This window comes from Bombina bombina, chromosome 7 (assembly GCF_027579735.1).
Source record: "Bombina bombina isolate aBomBom1 chromosome 7, aBomBom1.pri, whole genome shotgun sequence".
Classification (NCBI taxonomy): Eukaryota; Metazoa; Chordata; class Amphibia; order Anura; family Bombinatoridae; genus Bombina; species Bombina bombina.
In genome coordinates, this window is record NC_069505.1 from 487,120,953 (window position 1) to 487,145,968 (window position 25,016).

Below are 25,016 nucleotides of genomic sequence, written 5' to 3' on the forward strand. Positions count from 1 at the left end.
AGGTTTCACATATATTTAAGGCTTATGGGCCAGGTGTTCGATATGTTCATTTCCTACACAAGAGCAAAGACCTGTCTGTCCTGGGGTATCACCGTACACGGGTTGCAGACAGCACTTTATTTGCACAGCTCAGAGGATGAGCACTTGCTCCTCACAATAGTTATCAATAAATTGCATAATATTTATCAATAAATTGCGTAATTGTCACCTCAGCCAAACATACTTGTGTCAGTTCCTCACTGGTTGTCTCTCCGCTTTTTTTTATCACACACAAACACACATGTATACAATCTCTTGCATCATTTCCAGAATCAAACCCGTCCCATAAAAGTCTACAATACCTTTTTTTTCTGAAACTGATTTTTATTGCGTTTTTGCAGTTGTTTCTATTTTTGCTATTAATTCTGACAGGTGGTTATTTTCATCTCTTCTTGTCATTAACTTGTAATTTCAGTGACTGCGAACCCTCCACATAGCCGTCCATCTGTCTTGTGCTCTCTAAGCATTACACTTGCAGTAATAGGATGAGATAGAGTCATTCCAATCGCCAAAGAGACCTTTCTTGACCTCTGATAGGCGTGCCTGGACTCCACTGGTAAATTTTTTGGTGGATCCTTCTTTTGGTTTCCTGGACCAGACTGTCAACTCACATCGAGGGGCAATCACCAGTGAGGAGATACGGTTATTCCACCCAAGGGGAATGTAGGGAACATCAGCACCAGGGACAACGTCCAAGTAGGATCCTCCGCAGCACTCATCATAGTAGACACTGCTATCCTCAAACAGGCGGGCGCAAATCTTGTTGCCATATGTGTCTTTGAGGTCAGCAGGTTGGGGGCAAAGCCCCCAGGAAAGCGAGACCAGGAGGAGCGGGAAGAAGAGACTCAGTGATCTCATTGTTGAGGGTTGTATGAGCACCAAAGGGTAAAGGGTTTTATGCAAGAGATTATGGGTGGAAACATAAAACAGAATTGGCCAACAATCATCAATCACTTTCAAGGTGACAACTGGGGATACTGCCAGGTAATAATGGTGGGAACCAGAGGATCTGATGCCCATGTTACTCTAGATAAAGTCACAAATGAGACCCATTAAAGAGTTATTAATTAACCACACTGTTGACGGAGGGGGAAATGCTCTGCAGGGTTTTTTAAGGAAGTAATGGAGGGGGAAATGCTCTGCAGGGTTTTTTAAGGAAGTAATGAAGGGGGAAATGCTCTGCAGGTTGTTTTTTTCTTCTTCAGGAAAGCAATGGAATGGGCAATGCTCCACAGTTTTATTTTTAAAGAAAGCAAGAGAGGGGACAATACTCTGCTGGCTTTATTCTTCTGGAAGGTTAAAGATGGGTAATGATTTGTGAGAAAGTTTTACAGAGTTAAAAAATTTCTATGAGTAAACTTTGGGGAAGGGGTCTATGGAGCGCTAATATTTTACAGCTTACTTATTTGGGTACAATGTATAATTCTAAAAAATACAAGCAATGTTTTACTAGAATAATGCTCTGCAGATATCATTTATTTGCAAACTGATCAGGCCAATCTTTGGCATATAAGGAGAACAGTTTAACAACACGGCTCTGCTTCTTTTGGCTGCACTGACTAACAATGGTCACCTAAGATTAATGAGGCTATTTTGCAGGTTATACCTGAAACAACATCAGAGAAATACTCTGCAACCATTGAGGTTGGGGGAGCTCAGATAAGCAGAAGGCTGAATCATTTTGGCAGGAATCTGAAAACAGGTGTAAATGGATTATGGAAAGCGGCTGAGATATCCAGCAGCTGATAACATAATGAGTGGTGGTGATTGGGAGGGGGGCAACTTGGAAGTGAATATCAACAGTTTATCAACTGCAGGGAAAGATCCAAACATGGCTGAGAAGGAATACCTAGAAGTCAATATAGTTGGATCCTCTCTAAGTGCAAAACAACGTTAACATACTTTAGTAAGACTGTGTCTGTGTTTTTTGTGAAGTAAGTATGTGTAATTACCTATACGTGTGCTAAACATAGGAATAACTGAGCTTGCACGAAAAAAAAAAAACTACAATCTTATGTCTAAGAATGTTGCGCAAGCTTTATTGCTCAGCTTTATATCACACAGACAGCAGAACGTTGCACAAGCTTTATTGCTCAGCTTAAATGTAATCAGCAGTTGTGTAAATAAAGCTCGCTGTTAGTTCTCTGCGCATTTCATTTCTATGCAGACCACGTGACCCCTCCCCCTTCTCCGGCTGTGAACGGAGCGGCGCCATTTTAAGCTGCCTCTGAGTGTGGAAAGACTTAAGAAACCTTCTCTTGAAATCGAAGGGTCAGGTAGGACATCTCAGTAAACCTGAGGTGTAGAGGTACATTTTATTTTTTGTCTGGAAAGCGCAAAAATAGCGAGTAACTTTGCAAATTATGAAACAGTTTTAAAGTGAAAGTGCATTTAATTTTCCGGAATTAAAAAATAATTTAAAAGTGAAAGTGTTTTTTATTTTCCAGTCATTCCAGTGAATTGGAACATTATTTTTAATATGGGCATGGAACAGGGGTCTGCTCTTATGGATTAATGCTTATTGTGTCTTGAGGCCCGTATTGTTTTACCTATGCAATTTGGTTCCTCATGTTTAAAAAAAAGACTTTAAAAAATAAAGATAAACTTTTTGTTTCTGAGCCTCATGTCTCTCAGGATGATACTGTTCAGGCAATGCCACAGCTTTCTCCTCAAACGTCCCAAGCCTCAATGGCTACACATATAGTGCCCTGCAATTCCTCTCAGCCTCCTGGAGGAGTTTATTTGCTATCAGATCTTGCTGCCCAAGCATCCTCTGCGGTATCAGCGGCTTTATCTGCTTTTCCCATGTTGGGGAAGCACAAGAGGAAATCTAAAAATTTGTCAGAATGTGAGGTGTCTGCTCTGTCTCTCTCATAAGTCTGATGAAGAGGATACCTCAGTAGCCTCTGAGGGTGAAATCTCAGATTCGGACAGTATAATTCCTTTGCCTGACGCTGAAGAAGTAAAGTATTAGATACCTTGGACGACTCAGATACTCCTGCCGTTGTCAACCCTAAGAAATCTAGTAAACTTAATAAATACTATGATGTTCCTTCCTCTGTGGAAGTGTTTCCTGTTCCAGACAGTGTAACGGAGATTATTTCACAGGGATGGGAGAAGCCAGGGATACCTTTCTCCCCGCTGACTCCATTAAAGATTCATGGCGCACGGTGCCCAAAGTAGTAGAGGCTATTTCTACTCTGGCTAGGAGAACTACGATCCCTATAGATGATATCTGCTCCTTTAAGGATCCCATGGACAAGAAGCTGGAGGCTTATTTGAAAAAGATGTATGTTCATCAGGGTCTTCAATGGCAACCTGCAGTTTGTATTGCCACAGTAGCAAGTGCTGCATCTTATTGGTGCGATGCCTTGTCTGAATCAATTTTGGTAGAGACTCCGTTAGAAGAGATCCAAGATAGGATTAAGGCTATCAAACTGGCCAATTCCTTTATTTCTGATGCTAACATGCAAGTTATTAGACTGAGAGCCAAGATGTCTGGTTTCTCTGTCCTAGCCCGCAGGGCTTTGTGGCTAAAATCTTGGTCAGCTGATGTTACCTCCAAGTCCAAGCCTCTGGCACTTCCTTACAAGGGTAAAACCTTGTTTGGACCTGGTCTGGCAGAAATAATTTCAGATATTATGGGCGGAAAAGGGTCTTTTCTACCACAAAACAAGAAGAACAGACCTAAAGGATGTCTAAGTCAGCAAGAAGGGTCGGCACCCGGTCCGGGATCGGATCATATGGGGGGGCAAACGTTCCCTGTTTTGTCAAGCGTGGACACGAGATGTCCCAGATTCTTGTGCTGTGGACATAGTATCTCAGGGTTACAAAATAGAATTCAAAACTTTTCCTCCCAGAGGCAGATTCCACCTCTCAACATTATCTGCAGTCCAGGTAAAAAGAGAGGCATTCTTGAACTGTGTTCAGGATCTTTTCTCTCTGGGAGTGATTGTTCCAGTTCCACTAAGGGAACAGGGTCTAGGATTTTATTCAAATTTCTTTGTGGTTCCCAAAAAAGAGGGAACTTTTCGACCCATTTTTAGATCTGAAGTGTCTCAACAAATTTCTCAGAGTACCGTCCTTCAAAATGGAAACCATTCGTTCCATACTTCCTTTGGTCCAAGAGGGTCAGTTCATGACGACCATAGACCTGAAGGACGTGTATCTTCATGTTCCCATCCACAGGGATCATCACAAATTCCTGAGATTCGCTTTTCTAGACAAGCACTTTCAGTTTGTGGCTCTTCCGTTTGGCCTTGCCACAGCTCCCAGAATTTTCTCAAAGGTTCTGGGGGCTCTCTTGGCAGTGGTTAGTAGTGATGTCGCGAGCTTAAAATTTTCCATTCGCTAACGGCGGACTCGAACTTCCGCAACTATTCACGAACGGGCGAACCGGCCGAACCGCCATTGACTTCAATAGGCAGGCGAATTTTAAAACCCACAGGGACTCTTTCTGGCCACAATAGTGATGGAAAAGTTGTTTCAAGGGGACTAACACCTGGACTGTGGCATGCCGGAGGGGGATCCATGGCAAAACTCCCATGGAAAATTACATAGTTGATGCAGAGTCTGGTTTTAAGCCATAAAGGGCATAAATCACCTAACATTCCTAAATTGTTTGAAATAACGTGCTTTAAAACATCAGGTATGATGTTGTATCGATCAGGTAGTGTAAGGGTTACGCCCGCTTCACAGTGACAGACCAAACTCCCCATTTAACGCACCGCAAACAACCGCAAACAGTCCATTTGCACAACCACAAGATAGATATATTTGATAGATACATAGATACATAGATTAGATAGATAGATCAATAGATGCAATATACATTTGATAGATACAATAGATAGATAGATAGATAGATAGATTTGATAGATAAATAGATAGATTTGATAGATATATAATTTCCCAGACAGAGAATTACAAGACGTGCGGTCTGGGACCCATGGTAAGGTTCCCAGAGGCAGTTGCGGCGCCAGGGGACGTGTATATGGCATGGATTTTAGGAACCGGGAGATGGAAAAAGATGCTTGGTCGGTCCTCCTACTTCAAATTTGGGGCACTGCGCGTGCAATCGTGGCCGGACTTTTAGCCGACGGCCATTTGTCCGACGGACATTTGGCCGAAACACAAGTGGCTGTCACAAAACAGTCCGGCCACGAGATAGATAGATTTGATAGATAGATACATAGATTACATAGATCAATAGATGCAATATACATTTGATAGATACGATTGATAGATAGATTTGATAGATAAATAGATATATTTGATAGATATATAATTTCCCAGACAGAGAATTACAAGACGTGCGTTCTGGGACCCATGGTAAGGTTCCCAGAGGCAGTTGCGGCACCAGGGGACATGTATATGGCATGGATTTTAGGAACCGGGAGATGGAAAAAGATGCTAGGTCGGTCCTCCTACTTCAAATTTGGGGCACTGCGCGTGCAATCTACTGTGCCACCAGATATGAGTGGTGTGTTAAGTAGTACTATTCTGATCAGTTTAATACCTGTTACTCCCCCTATCGGGGGAGGTGTATATGGCATGGATTTTAGGAACCGGGAGATGGAAAAAGATGCTTGGTCGGTCCTCCTACTTCAAATTTGGGGCACTGCGCATGCAATCGTGGCCGGACTTTTAGCCGACGGCCATTTGGCCGACGGCCATTTGGCCGAAACACAAGTGGCTGTCACAAAACAGTCCGGCCACAAGATAGATAGATTTGATAGATAGATACATAGATTACATAGATCAATAGATGCAATATACATTTGATAGATACGATTGATAGTTAGATAGATTTGATAGATAAATAGATAGATTTGATAGATATATAATTTCCCAGACAGAGAATTACAAGACGTGTGGTCTGTGACCCATGGTAAGGTTCCCAGAGGCAGTTGCGGCGCCAGGGGACGTGTATATGGCATGGATTTTAGGAACCGGGAGATGGAAAAAGATGCTTGGTCGGTCCTCCTACTTCAAATTTGGGGCACTGCGCGTGCAATCGTGGCCGGACTTTTAGCCAACGGACATTTGGCCGACGGACATTTGGCCGAAACACAAGTGGCTGTCACAAAACCGTCCGGCCACCAGATAGATAGATTTGATAGATAGATACATAGATTACATAGATCAATAGATGCAATATACATTTGATAGATACGATAGATAGTTAGATAGATTTGATAGATAAATAGATAGATTTGATAGATATATAATTTCCCAGACAGAGAATTACAAGACGTGCGGTCTGGGACCCATGGTAAGGTTACTTCCTTTTGCACAATCGAGTACAGGTTGGGGATTGCCTTTTGTGCAAAGAAATTTCGGCCGTGTACCTTCCACTGCGGTGTCCCCTATCAGGGGATGTGTATATGGCATGGATTTTAGGAACCGGGAGATGGAAAAAGATGCTTAGTCGGTCCTCCTACTTCAAATTTGGGGCACTGCGCGTGCAATCTAATGTGCCACCAGATAGGAGTGGTGTGTTAAGTAGTACTATTCCTATCAGTTTAATCCTGTTAAGTGTCTTTTTTTTGTTTTTGTTTTTGAAGCCACAGTGCAGCACCAGAGGCCAGAAAAATTTGGCATGTACACATGCCTGAAAAATTAAGTATTGTTGCAGCCGCTGCTGTAGCAGCGGCCAGAAAAATTGATGTTTGTTTCCCAGGCAGAAAGTGCCCTAAAACATTGCGGTTTGAATCCTAGTTGGTGGCGGATAAGTCACGCAAGTCATCCGGCATTTGAAGATAAAATACAGCAGCGTGTGGACCATTTTTAGCCCAAGGCAGCTCATCTCATCAGGCCTTTTTTACTCTAATGTATCGCCCAATGTCAGTCCCTTCGGGATCCATCCCTCATTCATCTTAATAAAGGTGAGGTAATCTAGACTTTTTTGACCTAGGTGACTTCTCTTCTCAGTGACAATACCTCCTGCTGCACTGAAGGTCCTTTCTGACAGGACACTTGAAGCGGGGCAGGCCAGAAGTTCTATTGCAAATTGGGATAGCTCAGGCCACAGGTCAAGCCTGCACACCCAGTAGTCAAGGTGTTCATCGCTCCTCAGAGTGTCGAGATCTGTAGTTAAGGCGAGGTAGTCTGCTACCTGTCGGTCGAGTCGTTCTCTGAGGGTGGACCCCGAAGGGCTGTGGCGATGCATAGGAGTTAAAAAGCTCTGCATTGCCTCCATCAACCACACGTGGGAGTCGGAGGATTACTTTCAGCTCTTCCCCTGTTAGATTCACGTTGTGCTGTGACATCACCCTTATACGCTGTGTAAAGCATACTTTTTAATTTATTTTGGAAATGCTGCATCCTTTCAGACTTGTTGTAATTCGGTAACATTTCTGGCACTTTATGCTTATACCGGGGGTCTAGTAGCGTGGACACCCAGTACAGGTCGTTCTCCTTCAGCTTTTTATACGAGGGTCCCTCAACAGGCACGACAGCATGAAAGACCCCATTTGCACAAGGTTGGATGCCGAGCTACTCATGTCCCGTTCCTCATCCTCAGTGATGTCACTGAAGGTATCTTCTTCCCCCCAGCCACGTACAACACCACGGGTAACAGATAGGTGACAACGAGCACCCTGGGATGCCTGTTGTGGTTGGTCTTCCTCCTCCTCCTCAAAGCCACATTCCTCCTCTGACTCCTCTTCCTCACAATCCTCTTCCAGCGTTGCCGCAGGTCCAGCAAGCGATGCTGATAAGGCTGTTTCTGGTGGTGATGGTGACCACAACTCTTCCTCTTCACGCTCATCTACGGCTTGATCCAGCACTCTTCGCAGGGCACGGTCCAGGAAGAAAATAAATGGTATGATGTCGCTGATGGTGCCATCGGTGCGACTGACTAGGTTTGTCACCTCTTGAAAAAGCCCAGATACACGGGTGAAACGCGTAGAAGTAAGAAGTTGCTTGTCTGCCAAGAACCCACTTCACTAGGTACCTAGTATTTTATTTTTTTAGTATCACGCTAAGAGCGGGTGTTCGCTCAAATCTTCTCTGCCTGAGCTAGGATACAGCCAGTCATACACACGCAGGAAGCAGCGTGTCTTTCCTCTTGGAGACTACTAGCCGAGATCCAGCCGGTCATTCACACGCAAAGAGCGGTGAGTTTTTTCCTCAGAGGCTGGGAGCTGGAGTCCGGCAGGTCACATACACGCAAGGAGCGGCGTGTCTTCTTTTCCAGAAGTTAACCGAATAAAATCAGACCGACATCAGTAGCAATTTGATCAGAGCTGCTGCAACACTGTGTGAGTTACAGTTAGATATACTCCTATGATCACAGGTGAGAAACGGATACAAAGTATCTAAACTACAAGACTTTCTGTTGCTACTAATACAGATAAATGATACATATATATATCAACTGAAAACTTTTTTGAGTTATAGTCGCAGAGTGACGGTAATACTTATGCCATTCTAAGCACACTTTTATCGGACTGGCTCTGAAAGTGGCAATATATGCTAAAGATTAACTGGCAATAATTGTTAACTTAAACTAATGAACAGAACATAAGATCCATCTGCCTAACAAATTGCTCTTAATCATTTTTATACTTATTTCTATTTTTATTTACTTGCGCAATCCTTTTTCTTATCAGGGTGGTATTCCCTAAAATATTTCTTGCAATATATATAATTTTACCAATCATCTTATTTAAATTGTGATTTTAAATTGTTATTTTATATGTCTGATGCATTGTTCCTTTAATAAGGGAGACGTCCCTTGTAAGCTATTTATTTCACTGAGTAAAATATTATTTTCATATTACTGTTTTGTATATTTTTTGTCTTTGATTAGGTGTGTTAAGTTACCTTAGCTCTTAGTGCCCTCTTATTTATACTATTTGTTAGGTTTGTCACCTCCTCAAAAGGACGCATGAGCCTACAGGCATTGCGCTTGAGCGCCCAGTAACGTGGCAAAAAAATCCCCAGCTCCGCAGAGGCTGTCCTAGCACCCCGGTCATACCCTGTGTAGGAACGCCTCAAATGGCCACACACCTTCCTGGCCTGCTTCAGGACGTCCTGTAAGCCTGGGTACTTATGCACAAAGCGTTGTACGATCAGATTACACACATGTGCCATGCACGGCACATGTGTCAACTTGCCCAATTTTAATGCCGCCACCAAATTACTTCCGTTGTCAGAAACCACTTTGCCGATCTCCAGTTGGTATGGAGTCAGCCACTGATCCACCTGTGCGTTCAGGGCGGACAGGAGTGCTGGTCCGGTGTGACTCTCTGCTTTCAGGCAAGTCAACCCCAAGACGGCGTGACACTGCCGTATCCGGGATGTGGAATAGTACCTGCGGAGCTGTGGGGGGGGGGCGTTGATGTGGAGCAAGACGCAGCAGCAGAAGAGGACTCAGCCAAGGAGCTTATGGAAGAGGATGGAGTAGGAGGAGTAGAGGAGGTGGCAGCAGGCCTGCCTGCAAGTCGTGGCGGTGTCACCAACTCCTCCTCTGCAGAGCCACGCATTCCATGCTTGGCAGCCGTCAGCAGGTTTACCCAATGCGCAGTGTAGGTGATATACCTGCCCTGACCATGCTTTGCAGACCAGCTATCAGTGGTCAGATGGACCCTTGCCCCAACACTGTGTGCCAGACATGCCATTACTTCCTTTCGCACAATCGAGTACAGGTTGGGGATCGCCTTTTGTGAAAAGAAATTTCGGCAGGGTACCTTCCACTGTGGTGTCCCAATAGCTACAAATTTTTTGAACGCCTCAGACTCCACCAGCTTGTATGGTAAAAGCTGGCGGGCTAAGAGTTCAGACAAGCCAGCTGTCAGACGCCGGGCAAGGGGGTGACTTTGTGACATTGGCTTCTTACGCTCAAACATGTCCTTGACAGACACCTGACTGTGGGCAGATGAGCAGGAACTGCTCCGGAAGAGAGACGGAGTGGCGGATGGTTGAGAGGGGGCAAGGAGGACAGCAGTGGTTGACGTGGCTGAAGATGCTGGACCAGGAGGAGGATGGTGGCTTTGAGTTTGTGTGCTGCTTCAATTCATGTTGTCAGAGGCAGACACACAAAAAAAATGCCACACTGCTGAGCATTGCGATGACGGCATTCTGGTGGTGGCAACAGCATGCGTTGATTGGCGTGCTGTCTGGCTGACCCCGGGTGCCGATGCATGCTGTCTGACTGTGCCACTAGCTCCTTGCGACAACCTCCCCCTGCTTCCAACTCGTCTCCTCCTCCTCCTCCTCTCTGTCTCCCCATCTGAACTTTCCCCCTGTTCTTCTTCTTTTCTAGCGGGCACCCACGTGACATCCACGGACGCATCGTCATCATCAACCGCTTCACTTGTATCTGACAAATCAACAAAGGAAGCAGCAGCGGGTACAACATCATCATCATCACACCGTATGTCCATGTCTGTAATGCTGCCTGACTGAGACATATCACTGTTATCTACATTCTCTGTCAATGATGGTTGCACATCACTCATTTCTTCCAACTGATGTGTAAAAAAACTCCTCTGACACATCAAGTGAAGTGGCTGTGATGCTAGTGTTGGTGGTGGCGGCAGGCGGGCGAGTGGTGGTAACTTGAGAGGTGCCCGAAGATAAGCTGGAGGAGGATGGTGCGTCAAGGTTTGGAGCAGAAGCTTTAGAAGATTGGGTGTCCTGTGTTAAAAAATACAGATAATACAGAGTACAAGGTATGCAAGATGTTGACAAACAATATCTATGTACAAGGTTAAATACTCCCCTCTGTTTGCACCACCGCCGTCTATCAGTCTCTCCCAAAATGAGACTGTGGTAATTGTAATGGTTTGTAGTATAGAGACGCAGGTGTTTTCTTGATTGTGCTCCAAAATTGCCTGAGAATGAGAGGACTTTATTTCTGTGTGTGTAGATCAACACCATATAATTGTGCAGTATACTTACTCTGAAAAATTCAGAGTCCAGCTTCTTCTTTATAAGTTAGTCTGAATGATAAGGTATTCCCCCAATCCACTGTAACTGTGGATACAAAGTGTCGTACTTCAAAAAGCAGTATGTAACTGATACAAAATGTGCAGTATACTTACTCCGATAAAATCGGAATCCGGCTCCCTATACAGCACTCCCGCTGGTGTGGTTGGTAGAAATCCAAAAAGGCAGCAAGCGAAAGTTTCGTAAAAATACAAATTTATTTTAAAATGTCACTATGGACAGAAAAGATAAAAAGCTCATATTAAGAGGCTCTACGTGTTTCAACGATGTCTCGTCTTTCTCAAGAGCTGTAAACAGGTAAAGTGCTGCCTTTGGATTAACACAGGTGTTTTTATACAGGAGTAATTGGTGTTCCTTTTCCGGTCTAACCGGAGCCAGACTTACAAAACAATTTTTCAAGATTTACTTAAGATGTCAATATTGTCAGCCGATTTCTAATTAGACCATTATTAATGTGCAAAATTTGCAAGGTCTGTTTAATAATTGTATAAATCGGATGGCGATATTCGCAGATTTTCACTTTGTTCCTAGGACCAATCAAAGTCAGTTAGACAAAAGTTCCCTTTCGAGTACATATTGGACATAAGTTCTAAATCAGGTCCGCTTCTACCTTTAGACTTGCATAGATGTTTTTATACAGAGGTTATTATTATTCCTTTTCCGGTCTAGCCAGAGCCGGACTTACAATAAGAATACGAGATTATCAATATTGTCAGACGATTCATGTTTGGATCGTAGTTAGTATGCAAAATTGCAAGGATCTAGTTATACTTGTATAAATCGGATGGCGATATTCAAACATTTTTACCTTATTCTTAGAACCAATCAAAATCGGTTAAACAAAAGTTCTCTTTCTAGTTCATGTAGGACATTAGTTCTAAATCAAGTCCGCTTCTATGTTATGATCACGTGTTCGGTAAGAGGACCAATCCTGTGTGTTTTGTTTCCATTTTGTTTTCATTCCGATGTGAAGGGATTTTCATCCGATGTAAAAAGGGAGTCTTTATCAATTTGTCCAATGTTATAAAGAGTCCAATATTGGGTTACAATCTGAAAATAATAGTGCAGATCACTAAGGATTCAGTTAAATAAATAAGCCAAACATAACTTTATAAAACTGAAGCATACTAAAATAAAATAAAATAGAATAGAATAGAGTGATCCATTTGAGGATTACTTCCTTGCAATACTTTCTTTAGCCAAAAAAAAATTCTATCCATACAGTATTAGAACTTTATAATTAGCAATAAATTAAAAAATAAAATAAAAATAAAATAAAATAATAATAAAAATAAATATAAAAATGAGAATATGGAAAATAAGAATGTAAACTGTTTCTAAAATAGAATAATACTATAGTGTTGATATGCATGCAAAGATATAAATAATCAGATAATATATTTATTATATGTGGAAATCCTATCCTGTTATGTTATTAGATAAAGGCTGCTACTCTTATGTCCTTGTTCAGTCCATAGTGGCCATAGGTCTTTAGTGTATGTATCCACCAAAGTTCTCTCTTGTTTAATGATTTATCCATCTCTCCTCCTCTCCAATGTAGAGAAACCTTTTCAATACCTATCCAGAATAGATGATTTTTGTTTTTATAGCATTGACAGTTGTTAAAATGAATAGGGACACCATGGTCATCCTTCTTTTTTTCTATTTTGTACATATGTTCAAGTATTCTAGTTTTTATAAATCTTGAGGTCTGACCCAAATATTGAATTTTGCATTCGCATTGCAGTAGATAAATTACATTCTTAGTTTTGCAGCTAATGAAATCTTTTATTGGATATGTTTTTCCGGTTACTGTTGAATTAAAAGTTTTGTATGTCTTTTTTGTGTGGTTGCACGCTTTACAGTGCCCACAAGTATAAAAACCTGTCAGGTTTGAAATCTTGATGGGTTTGGGTGGATTCATTCCTTTTATAAGAGATGGGGCTAGTTTTTGCTTAAAGTTCATGCCTTTTCTAAAAGTGATTTGAGGTCTGTTGGGAATAGTGGTTTTTAAATATTCATCATTTTTTAAAACTTTCCAATGTTTGTTTATAATGTGTTTTATTTGTCTATGCCCACAATTAAAAGTAGTGGTGAATCTTGGAAAATGAGTCTTGTATGTTTCTTGTTTTTGAATTGTATTTGATATTAATGTTGTTCTATCCCTCTTTGCCACTTCCTTTCTAACATCTTCTAATTGATTAGTTTCATATCCCTTTTCTTCAAATCTTTCTTTAATAATTTTTGATTGTATTTCAAAGTCAGTTATAGTATCACAATTTCTTCTCATTCGAAGAAATTGTCCTTTGGGAACTGCTTTCAGCCATGTTGGATGATGGTCGCTATCCTTCCTAATATAAGTGTTAGTGTCACATTTTTTGAAGTAGGTCTTTGTGTGTATATTACCTTCTAATGTATATATGGTTAAATCCAAAAAAGTGATTTCTGTTTTACTTGTTTCAGGTGTTAAAATAATATTCATATTGTTATTGTTTAAATAAGAAACAAAAGCACTAACTTCACTTTCACTATCATTCCATATACACAAAATATCATCTATGTGTCTCTTCCAGGACACCAGGCCCGCCCCAAGCACGTCATTGGACCATACATAGGTGTGCTCAAAGTGGTCCATGTAAATATTGGCGTAACTTGGGGCGAACCTGGTGCCCATGGCAGTTCCACATACCTGTAAATAATGATTACCATTAAACCAGAAAAAATTATGTTTTAAAATAAAATCAATTGATGCAATTATAAATTCCAAAAGTGCTGATGATAGATCTGGATCTTGTTTTAGTCTCTATTCTACAGCTTCTATACCTTTTTTATGATCAATGATAGAGTATAAGGAGGTTACATCCATTGTTAACCAGGAATAACTAGATTCCCATTTTAAATTTTGTAATGAATTTAATACTTGTTTGGTGTCTTTGAGGTATGATCTTGCTGTTTGTGCATATGGTTGTAATAAATGGTCTATGAAGGCTGAAAGGTTGCAAGTTAAGGAATCTATCCCACTAATGATTGGTCTACCGGGTGGTCTTGTTGAATGTTTGTGAACTTTCGGAAGAAAGTAAAAAATGGGTGTTTTTGAATCGGTTTTATATAGGAAAGCATATTCATCTTGAGATATGATTTCTCTATCCAAAGCCTGCAATAGTATTTGATTCAATTCCGTTGTGTATGGTTTTTTTGGATTTTCCCTCAGTGTTGTATAGGTATTGGTATCTGATAATATTCTGTTTGATTCCTCCATATAATAACTACGGTCCATAATCACGATACTTCCCCCCTTATCTGCCTCCTTCATGATTATGTCTTGCCGTTTGTTGAGCTTTTGATAAATTTCAAACTCATCCTTAGTTAAATTAGAATATTTAGGTTTTAAGTGTAACTCTTCCAAATCTTGTAACAATAGTTTACTGAATACCTCTATATTTGGACCTTTACAGTGGCTTGGATAAAAAGTGGATGTATTTTTAAAATAGGTTCTTGGTTCTTTATTTTGTGTTGTAGTGGGTTGATTCTGACTCAATATTTCTTTCCTTGCAAAAAATCTTTTTACTGTAAGGTTTCTAATAAATTTTTGCGCATCGATAAAGAGTTGGAATGTATTTACATTTTGTGTTGGGATAAATTTCAAGCCCGTTGAAAGTACTTGTTGTTCTTGATTAGTGAGAGTAGATGAAGAGATGTTATATATGCCTAGTCTCTCTGGCATCTCCTTCTTTGTCTTTTTTTCTTCCCCCTCTTCCCCCCCTGTGTGGTCCGGTGTTCTCTCTCTTTTTCTTTGATTTGTTCTGTCTGAGTGTAATGGGGAGTAACGGTTGGGGTGAACCCACTCTTGATAATTGGAGTTGTGATGTGTCTCTGTTTTGTGTCTTTCCTTGTGTGTGTCTTTTTGAAAAGGGTGAGTGGAATCTGATCCAGAGTGGTGAGATTTTGTATCTTCTATGTAAGTGTTATGCTCGTTGTGAGCTCTATTTTCTTTTCTATGTGCATTATTTCTATAATCTTGATTGTCACTTCTGTGGTTCCAAGAATTATCATGTCTATAATTGTAATACCCTCTTTCGTCATTCCTTCTATCTTGGTGATTGGAATTCCGTGAATCTTTTCTAACGTTATAGTGTTCTCTTTCATCGTTTTTAGAGTGATCCCTTCGTGAGGTAGTGTTACTTTTGTGATCAAATGAGACTTCTCTCCTATAGTGATTTGTGTTGTTCCTATGATTCAAGTGTTCTTTATCTCTATAGTTACTATTTGTGTATGTGTGAAAATTACTACTTTGTGGGTTCCTTCCTCTAGAGTGATCTGATTGTAAATTATTTCTTCTATGTGAAAGTGAATGTTGTTTCGTCTGTACATATTGTGTACCGTTTCTAAAATCTTCACTATCTCTTAGGTATTTGTTGTATTTATTCTCTCCGATCTGGTCATCTAGTTCCTTAATTTTTTGTTTTTATAGTTTCAAACTTATCATTACATATTTTATTAGTTAGAAAAGGGGTAAGCTCCGTCTCTAGTGTGCTAATTTCTTTTTCAATATTTTTTAAAGCTATATCCTGATGTTCATATAGTAGACTTACTAAATCTGTGGAACATTTGTGCAGAACTGTGTTCCATTTTTTCATAAAGATAGGGTTTTCTGTGCCAAAAGCAGAGGCTTGAGGGTCTCAAAAGCAGAGGCTTGAGGGTCTCAAAGGTACCTGCTTTTGGCACAGAAAACCCTATCTTTATGAAAAAATGGAACACAGTTCTGCACAAATGTTCCACAGATTTAGTAAGTCTACTATATGAACATCAGGATATAGCTTTAAAAAATATTGAAAAAGAAATTAGCACACTAGAGACGGAGCTTACCCCTTTTCTAACTAATAAAATATGTAATGATAAGTTTGAAACTATAAAAACAAAAATTAAGGAACTAGATGACCAGATCGGAGAGAATAAATACAACAAATACCTAAGAGATAGTGAAGATTTTAGAAACGGTACACAATATGTACAGACGAAACAACATTCACTTTCACATAGAAGAAATAATTTACAATCAGATCACTCTAGAGGAAGGAACCCACAAAGTAGTAATTTTCACACATACACAAATAGTAACTATAGAGATAAAGAACACTTGAATCATAGGAACAACACAAATCACTATAGGAGAGAAGTCTCATTTGATCACAAAAGTAACACTACCTCACGAAGGGATCACTCTAAAAACGATGAAAGAGAACACTATAACGTTAGAAAAGATTCACGGAATTCCAATCACCAAGATAGAAGGAATGACGAAAGAGGGTATTACAATTATAGACATGATAATTCTTGGAACCACAGAAGTGACAATCAAGATTATAGAAATAATGCACATAGAAAAGAAAATAGAGCTCACAACGAGCATAACACTTACATAGAAGATACAAAATCTCACCACTCTGGATCAGATTCCACTCACCCTTTTCAAAAAGACACACACAAGGAAAGACACAAAACAGAGACACATCACAACTCCAATTATCAAGAGTGGGTTCACCCCAACCGTTACTCCCCATTACACTCAGACAGAACAAATCAAAGAAAAAGAGAGAGAACACCGGACCACACAGGGGGGGAAGAGGGGGAAGAAAAAAAGACAAAGAAGGAGATGCCAGAGAGACTAGGCATACATAACATCTCTTCATCTACTCTCACTAATCAAGAACAACAAGTACTTTCAACGGGCTTGAAATTTATCCCAACACAAAATGTAAATACATTCCAACTCTTTATCGATGCACAAAAATTTATTAGAAACCTTACAGTAAAAAGATTTTTTGCAAGGAAAGAAATATTGAGTCAGAATCAACCCACTACAACACAAAATAAAGAACCAAGAACCTATTTTAAAAATACATCCACTTTTTATCCAAGCCACTGTAAAGGTCCAAATATAGAGGTATTCAGTAAACTATTGTTACAAGATTTGGAAGAGTTACACTTAAAACCTAAATATTCTAATTTAACTAAGGATGAGTTTGAAATTTATCAAAAGCTCAACAAACGGCAAGACATAATCATGAAGGAGGCAGATAAGGGGGGAAGTATCGTGATTATGGACCGTAGTTATTATATGGAGGAATCAAACAGAATATTATCAGATACCAATACCTATACAACACTGAGGGAAAATCCAAAAAAACCATACACAACGGAATTGAATCAAATACTATTGCAGGCTTTGGATAGAGAAATCATATCTCAAGATGAATATGCTTTCCTATATAAAACCGATTCAAAAACACCCATTTTTTACTTTCTTCCGAAAGTTCACAAACATTCAACAAGACCACCCGGTAGACCAATCATTAGTGGGATAGATTCCTTAACTTGCAACCTTTCAGCCTTCATAGACCATTTATTACAACCATATGCACAAACAGCAAGATCATACCTCAAAGACACCAAACAAGTATTAAATTCATTACAAAATTTAAAATGGGAATCTAGTTATTCCTGGTTAACAATGGATGTAACCTCCTTATACTCTATCATTGATCATAAAAAAGGTATAGAAGCTGTAGAATGGAGACTAAAACAAGATCCAGATCTATCATCAGCACTTTTGGAATTTATAATTGCATCAATTGATTTTATTTTAAAACATAATTTTTTCTGGTTTAATGGTAATCATTATTTACAGGTATGTGGAACTGCCATGGGCACCAGGTTCGCCCCAAGTTACGCCAATATTTACATGGACCACTTTGAGCACACCTATGTATGGTCCAATGACGTGCTTGGGGCGGGCCTGGTGTCCTGGAAGAGACACATAGATGATATTTTGTGTATATGGAATGATAGTGAAAGTGAAGTTAGTGCTTTTGTTTCTTATTTAAACAATAACAATATGAATATTATTTTAACACCTGAAACAAGTAAAACAGAAATCACTTTTTTGGATTTAACCATATATACATTAGAAGGTAATATACACACAAAGACCTACTTCAAAAAATGTGACACTAACACTTATATTAGGAAGGATAGCGACCATCATCCAACATGGCTGAAAGCAGTTCCCAAAGGACAATTTCTTCGAATGAGAAGAAATTGTGATACTATAACTGACTTTGAAATACAATCAAAAATTATTAAAGAAAGATTTGAAGAAAAGGGATATGAAACTAATCAATTAGAAGATGTTAGAAAGGAAGTGGCAAAGAGGGATAGAACAACATTAATATCAAATACAATTCAAAAACAAGAAACATACAAGACTCATTTTCCAAGATTCACCACTACTTTTAATTGTGGGCATAGACAAATAAAACACATTATAAACAAACATTGGAAAGTTTTAAAAAATGATGAATATTTAAAAACCACTATTCCCAACAGACCTCAAATCACTTTTAGAAAAGGCATGAACTTTAAGCAAAAACTAGCCCCATCTCTTATAAAAGGAATGAATCCACCCAAACCCATCAAGATTTCAAACCTGACAGGTTTTTATACTTGTGGGCACTGTAAAGCGTGCAACCACACAAAAAAGACATACAAAACTTTTAATTCAACAGTAACCGGAAAAACATATCCAATAAAAGATTTCATTAGCTGCAAAACTAAGAATGTAATTTATCTACTGCAATGCGAATGCAAAATTCAATATTTGGGTCAGACCTCAAGATTTATAAAAACTAGAATACTTGAACATATGTACAAAATAGAAAAAAAGAAGGATGACCATGGTGTCCCTATTCATTTTAACAACTGTCAATGCTATAAAAACAAAAATCATCTATTCTGGATAGGTATTGAAAAGGTTTCTCTACATTGGAGAGGAGGAGAGATGGATAAATCATTAAACAAGAGAGAACTTTGGTGGATACATACACTAAAGACCTATGGCCACTATGGACTGAACAAGGACATAAGAGTAGCAGCCTTTATCTAATAACATAACAGGATAGGATTTCCACATATAATAAATATATTATCTGATTATTTATATCTTTGCATGCATATCAACACTATAGTATTATTCTATTTTAGAAACAGTTTACATTCTTATTTTCCATATTCTCATTTTTATATTTATTTTTATTATTATTTTATTTTATTTTATTTTTATTTTATTTTTTAATTTATTGCTAATTATAAAGTTCTAATACTGTATGGATAGAATTTTTTTTTGGCTAAAGAAAGTATTGCAAGGAAGTAATCCTCAAATGGATCACTCTATTCTATTTTATTTTATTTTATTTTAGTATGCTTCAGTTTTATAAAGTTATGTTTGGCTTATTTATTTAACTGAATCCTTAGTGATCTGCACTATTATTTTCAGATTGTAACCCAATATTGGACTCTTTATAACATTGGACAAATTGATAAAGACTCCCTTTTTACATCGGATGAAAATCCCTTCACATCGGAATGAAAACAAAATGGAAACAAAACACACAGGATTGGTCCTCTTACCGAACACGTGATCATAACATAGAAGCGGACTTGATTTAGAACTAATGTCCTACATGAACTCGAAAGAGAACTTTTGTTTAACCGATTTTGATTGGTTCTAAGAATAAGGTAAAAATGTTTGAATATCGCCATCCGATTTATACAAGTATAACTAGATCCTTGCAATTTTGCATACTAACTACGATCCAAACATGAATCGTCTGACAATATTGATAATCTCGTATTCTTATTGTAAGTCCGGCTCTGGCTAGACCGGAAAAGGAATAATAATAACCTCTGTATAAAAACATCTATGCAAGTCTAAAGGTAGAAGCGGACCTGATTTAGAACTTATGTCCAATATGTACTCGAAAGGGAACTTTTGTCTAACTGACTTTGATTGGTCCTAGGAACAAAGTGAAAATCTGCGAATATCGCCATCCGATTTATACAATTATTAAATAGACCTTGCAAATTTTGCACATTAATAATGGTCTAATTAGAAATCGGCTGACAATATTGACATCTTAAGTAAATCTTGAAAAATTGTTTTGTAAGTCTGGCTCCGGTTAGACCGGAAAAGGAACACCAATTACTCCTGTATAAAAACAGCTGTGCTGACTTCCGGTGGGCGGGTAAGAAGTAAGCAGCTCACTTTAGAGCTCCGCTATCTCATGGAGATCATTTGACATTTAACTCGGCTTCATCTATAGAAAGCAAGACCCGAGCATACTGGTCTTTGGCAGAAACGTGCCTAGACAACTCTTGGCTGGAGAACCCCATCTCTCCCCCACGGAAGGGCAACTAAACAAGCGAGTAGGTGCTGAGGTGTAGGTGACCGGCGGCCATATTGGCGTGCACAAAAGGAATGAGTATACCTGGCAAACCACAGGGTCCTGTAACAGCGGCGAGGTGAGGTGGTGACCCGAGGGGACAAAGGAACCAAACAAGCTGCACTACCTAAGCGCCTTACCCCGACCTACCGGCAACCGGCACAAGTGAAGAGGCGAAAATAGTGCCCTGGAGCGCGCTGCATGGGAACGCACGCCACTAACTGCCTGCACCCTGAACTTCTCACAGGCGGAGGCAGCTCTACTTTCTAGTGAACCGGGATCGCTGTGATCCAGCTGACAGCCGCTGTGGGGAAACCAAACGGAGCTGCACGGGCACATTGCCAACTCTGAATACGCCACAAGCAGTGGAGCCCCGACTCCTGCGGCGCTATCTTGACTGGCAGCGGTCTCACTTGTCAACGCCATCAGGGCCTCACACCGCAGCTCCTAGGAGGCAGGAGCTGTATTGCAGGTCCGGACACAGGAGAATCATCTGGGACTCAGCGGAACTGGTAAGATACAGGGCACTTAGCCCCAGTTCCACACCACATACACCTGGCTCACACAGGCCTGTTTAAAGACACCGGGACTCAGTGCTGTTTGCACATATAACACATTTTGACCTCTTGTGAGTCGTGGTGTGGGGTACAATTGGACCAGACTCTGCCACAAATTGCTTGTTGGGACCTACCGGGGCACAGTGCATAGGAGTGACCTTTAGATTGGAAAAACAAATAGAAAAAGACTCTCACAAAAACACATGGCATGTTCTACGGCAACAAGTGCCTGATCTAGTTGCTCCTTCACACAGCACTCTGGCCTATCAATAGGCATCGAACTAACCGCAAACAGAATACTGCAACTGTTCCTGGTGTTTTCTAATTTGCAGTTGAAGCTGTTAGGATTTTATATAACATCTGCATTTGATTGTACCTGTGACTACTGTGTTGATATCTGTAAGGTCTCATGCAAAAGGTGTATACTGTACTGATAATATGAACCTGTATCTACACTTGATCAAACTATAATTTTTTAATTTGACATTGGAGGGTAGGGGTGGGTATAGTGCCTGAAGGGAGAGCACAAGGAAATCTGGGGCATATCAACAAGAGCCAAGTAGAGTAAGCTTCTCAGTATTAAGCCCCACTATACCTAACCCCAACAAGTGCATTCCTTCCTTATATGGATAAATTTTTAGAGCCCCCCAAAATGTCTAGTAGAGGCAAGACAGGAGAAAAAAAGCCAAAGAATGCGGTAGAGCACACCCCTGCTCATACACCTAAAAAAAATGACACCACACCTGAACTAGCTGAACCGCACGCCATAGTACAGCAACTCACATCAAAAATGGATAATATTCAAAAAGGTGTAGATATTTTAGCAGGTGAGGTTAAGCAGATAACGGCCCGCTTTAATGAGGTAGAGGAGAGAGTCTCAGAGTTAGAGGACTTTAATGTTTCTCATACAAGGAAAGTAGAAGACCTGACACATCAAAATCAAATTCTGTATCAGCGCCTGGAGGACCTAGAAAACAGGTCCAGGCGGAACAATGTTCGCCTCTTGGGCCTACCCAAGACAGTTAAACCGTCTGACATCATACACTTTGTTGAGCATGACCTAGCATCCTTATTGGGTATTGCAGCAGGCACTATGAGAGGTAGTGTTGAGAGGGCACACAGAGTAGGGCCGGAAAGACAAACTCCAAGAGAAGGCCAGCCCCCCAGACAAGTAATGATAAAATTCTTACATTTCCAGGTAAAGGTGCAGGTACTACGAGCATATCGTAGACTCCCCTCCTTGATGTTTGACAACTCAAAACTCCTACTCTTTCAGGACTACTCTGCAGAGTTGATGAAAAAAAGGAGGGAATTCTCTGCGATATGCTCGTCCCTAAATAGGGAAGGACGAAAAGTGTATCTGTTGTACCCAGCAAGATTAAAACTGCTTACTGATAATGGTCCTAGATTTTTTTGATTCTCCCGCGGAGGCTCAAGCCTTTCTGGGGGAGGGTCAGAGAAGACCTGGTAACCCTCGCAGGGAGGCACCACAACCTAACCCTGATTGAAAGCTGATGCAAGTGGCTGAGAGTCACAAAACATGGATATGATGCTGATGGGATATATTATTACCATTCATATCTGTTTTATAATTGTTATTTGGTATACTGCCCTGTGTAACGCTCAGGAGCACGCTGAGGTAATACGAAATAGCAGGACTTTTTCCTCTGTTGGTGCTCTGATGTTACACCCACGGCAATATCCTCTGTTCACGGGTTTGCAGTGGGGAGGGAATTTGACTGTTCGGATACTTTCAGTATTAAGGGAGTATTTCACAATTGTTATATGTTTCATTTATGTTACGCTGAGTACTGCCCTGAGCGACACTCAGACGCAAACGGAGATAGCACTAGCCGAAAAGAACCTGCTCCTTGGTGTTGTCTTGGTGTCGCTTCCACGGCAATACACTGCTACTGGAAATAAGCAGAAAAAAAGAGTTCTTTCATGTAATACAATTTCTAATAATTCTGCTTGCTGTGGGGAATGTTCACCAAGATTGACAGTCTGTTCTATTTACTTTTTGTTGTTGTTGTGTTCACATGCTGCTATTTTTAGCAACTCAACTTGCTGTGGGAGGTGGTGGGCTACAGTCCCTGGAGGCTGTATATCTCTTTTTCCTAACTTGAATTTTTTTTACTTGTCGTCACTGTTATTGTTGTTATATTTGTATGCGGTGATTTCTAATACTCTTTCTTACCATGGAGAATGGCAGACCACGGTACTGGGAGACTGTGTTTTTTTCCAATTTGGATTTTTTTTTTTTTTTTCCCTTTTCAAATTTTTTTGCCATGGATTCAGTGGAAATCCGCGAGATCCCAAACCTGTACTATGAACCATTGGACCAGTGATGCACTGCATCAACATCCTTTAAAATTCTTCTTTCTTTTTTTGCAACCTCTGGATGGATTTAATTCACCAATGGTTAGAATAGTGCAGGCGACCCTCCCCATTGCTGGGGCAGATGCTGGATTCACAGAGGGAATTTTTTTTTCTCTCTCTCCTCTCTCTCTGGGCCCTGCCCCCCCCCCCCCGTGCGTTGCAGACGCAATTCCGAAAACACGGGACTCGGAGGGGAGCTATAGATGGTAGTTAAGTTTATGTCCTGGAATGTGGGTGGGATACACTCGCCCATTAAGAGAAAAACTATACTCACACACTTACGTAGGTTACATACTGATGTGGTTCTCCTACAGGAGACGCACCTGACTGATACGGAACATGAGAAACTGAAAACGGACTGGGTAGGTAACATTGCCTATGTTTCACACACTAGCTCTAGTAGAGGACTAATCATCCTTTTTGGGAAAAAATCTAGCGTGGACATCCTCAAAACCCATAAAGACCCAGAAGGTCGGTGCCTGATAGTCCAAATTAAGCTGGGCATGCAGCGCTATACTTTGTGTAATTTGTATGCCCCCAACCAAAAAAGCGCAGGGTTTTGGGCCCAACTAACTAGGGTACTAACGCCATACTTAGACACTAAGATTATACTGGGAGGGGACTTTAACCTTGCACCTGATCAAATATGCGATAGGATGCGAGACCCGGGTCTCCCTCCAGAAAGTGCTCGGCCTAAATACTTGGGGCGATTTGAGAAGAAGATTTTCTCTAACCTAGAAAAAGAGCTGGGGTTATGTGATATTTGGCGGCTGCGACACCCAGAGGGCAGAGACTACTCTTGTATCTCTAAAGCCAAGGCGTCCTTGTCAAGGATAGACCTCTTTATGACATCTGAGTCGGTTATATCGCTGGTCCAACAGGCCAAGATACATGATATCCTAGTATCTGACCATGCACCGGTTGAGCTCGTGCTATGCTCCCGCAGGGGTCCTGCCAATAGGAACACACTGAGATTTCCAAACTATTTAATAAACTCGGTGCCTTTTAAACAATTCTTGGTGCATTCCTGGAATGATTTCTACACTGACAACCTGGCTCATGCTGACAATCCCCAACTTATGTGGGAAACAGCCAAGGTGGTGTTGGCAGGTAATATCATCTCATATTTGGCTGACCATCGGCGTAAAACCCAGCTCCGATATATCACACTGGAAAAAAATCTGGTTTTGGCCTATAGTAGCTACTGTAAAACCAAAACTAGAGAGCTGTTTGATGAGTACGTCGCCGCTAAAGAAAGTCTGGATACATTTATGTCTCAACAGGCAGCAGCAGGGTTGATTAAAACCGCAACTAAATTTTATAGATTTGGAAATCGATCTGGGAAGCTATTGGCCTCTCTAACTAAAGCTCGCACAGCAAAAAGGGATGTAGCCTCCTTGCGATGTAGAGGAAGGGTGCTCACCACGCCTATCGATATTGCCAGGGGTTTTGCAGAATATTATGCAGAGCTATATACAAAGCAGCCGGGGTGCATGCCTGAGGTGCAGAACTCCTTTTGGTCTTCTGTGAACCTTCCGCGGCTTGGCCAGGACCAGACTGATCAGCTGAACTCCCCCATTACGGCGGAGGAAGTCGATAGAGCAATACAAGGCATGGCTCTGGGTAAGACACCAGGACCGGATGGTCTACCGGTGGAGTTCTACCGGTTATTACAACCCAATATAGCAACAACTCTGCTGGGAATGTTCAATGGATACTTCCAGAATAAATTTCTACCCTCGCCGACTTTCACGGCAGCACATATTACGCTCATCCCTAAGCCAGGAAAGGACCACTCTCTGCCTGA

General features: G+C 40.7%; 2 protein-coding genes across 2 annotated transcripts in view; one reads left to right on the top strand and one right to left on the bottom strand.

Moving 5' to 3' along the window:
• Window positions 1–218, top strand: part of LOC128666812 (glutamic acid-rich protein) — a 42,464-nt gene extending 42,246 nt beyond the window's left edge. Inside the window, exon 6 of the mRNA XM_053721607.1 lies at window positions 3–218. Coding sequence (XP_053577582.1) covers window positions 3–140 — 138 coding nt within the window. The 3' untranslated portion in view covers window positions 141–218. The remainder of the gene's footprint in view (window positions 1–2) is intronic.
• Window positions 219–348: 130 nt separating this feature from the next.
• On the bottom strand, window positions 349–897 carry LOC128666813 (syncollin-like). The gene has a single exon (XM_053721608.1). It carries the CDS (start codon window positions 895–897, stop codon window positions 499–501), a length of 399 nt encoding a protein of 132 aa, XP_053577583.1. The 3' UTR covers window positions 349–498.
• Between the last annotated feature and the right edge of the window lie 24,119 nt (window positions 898–25,016).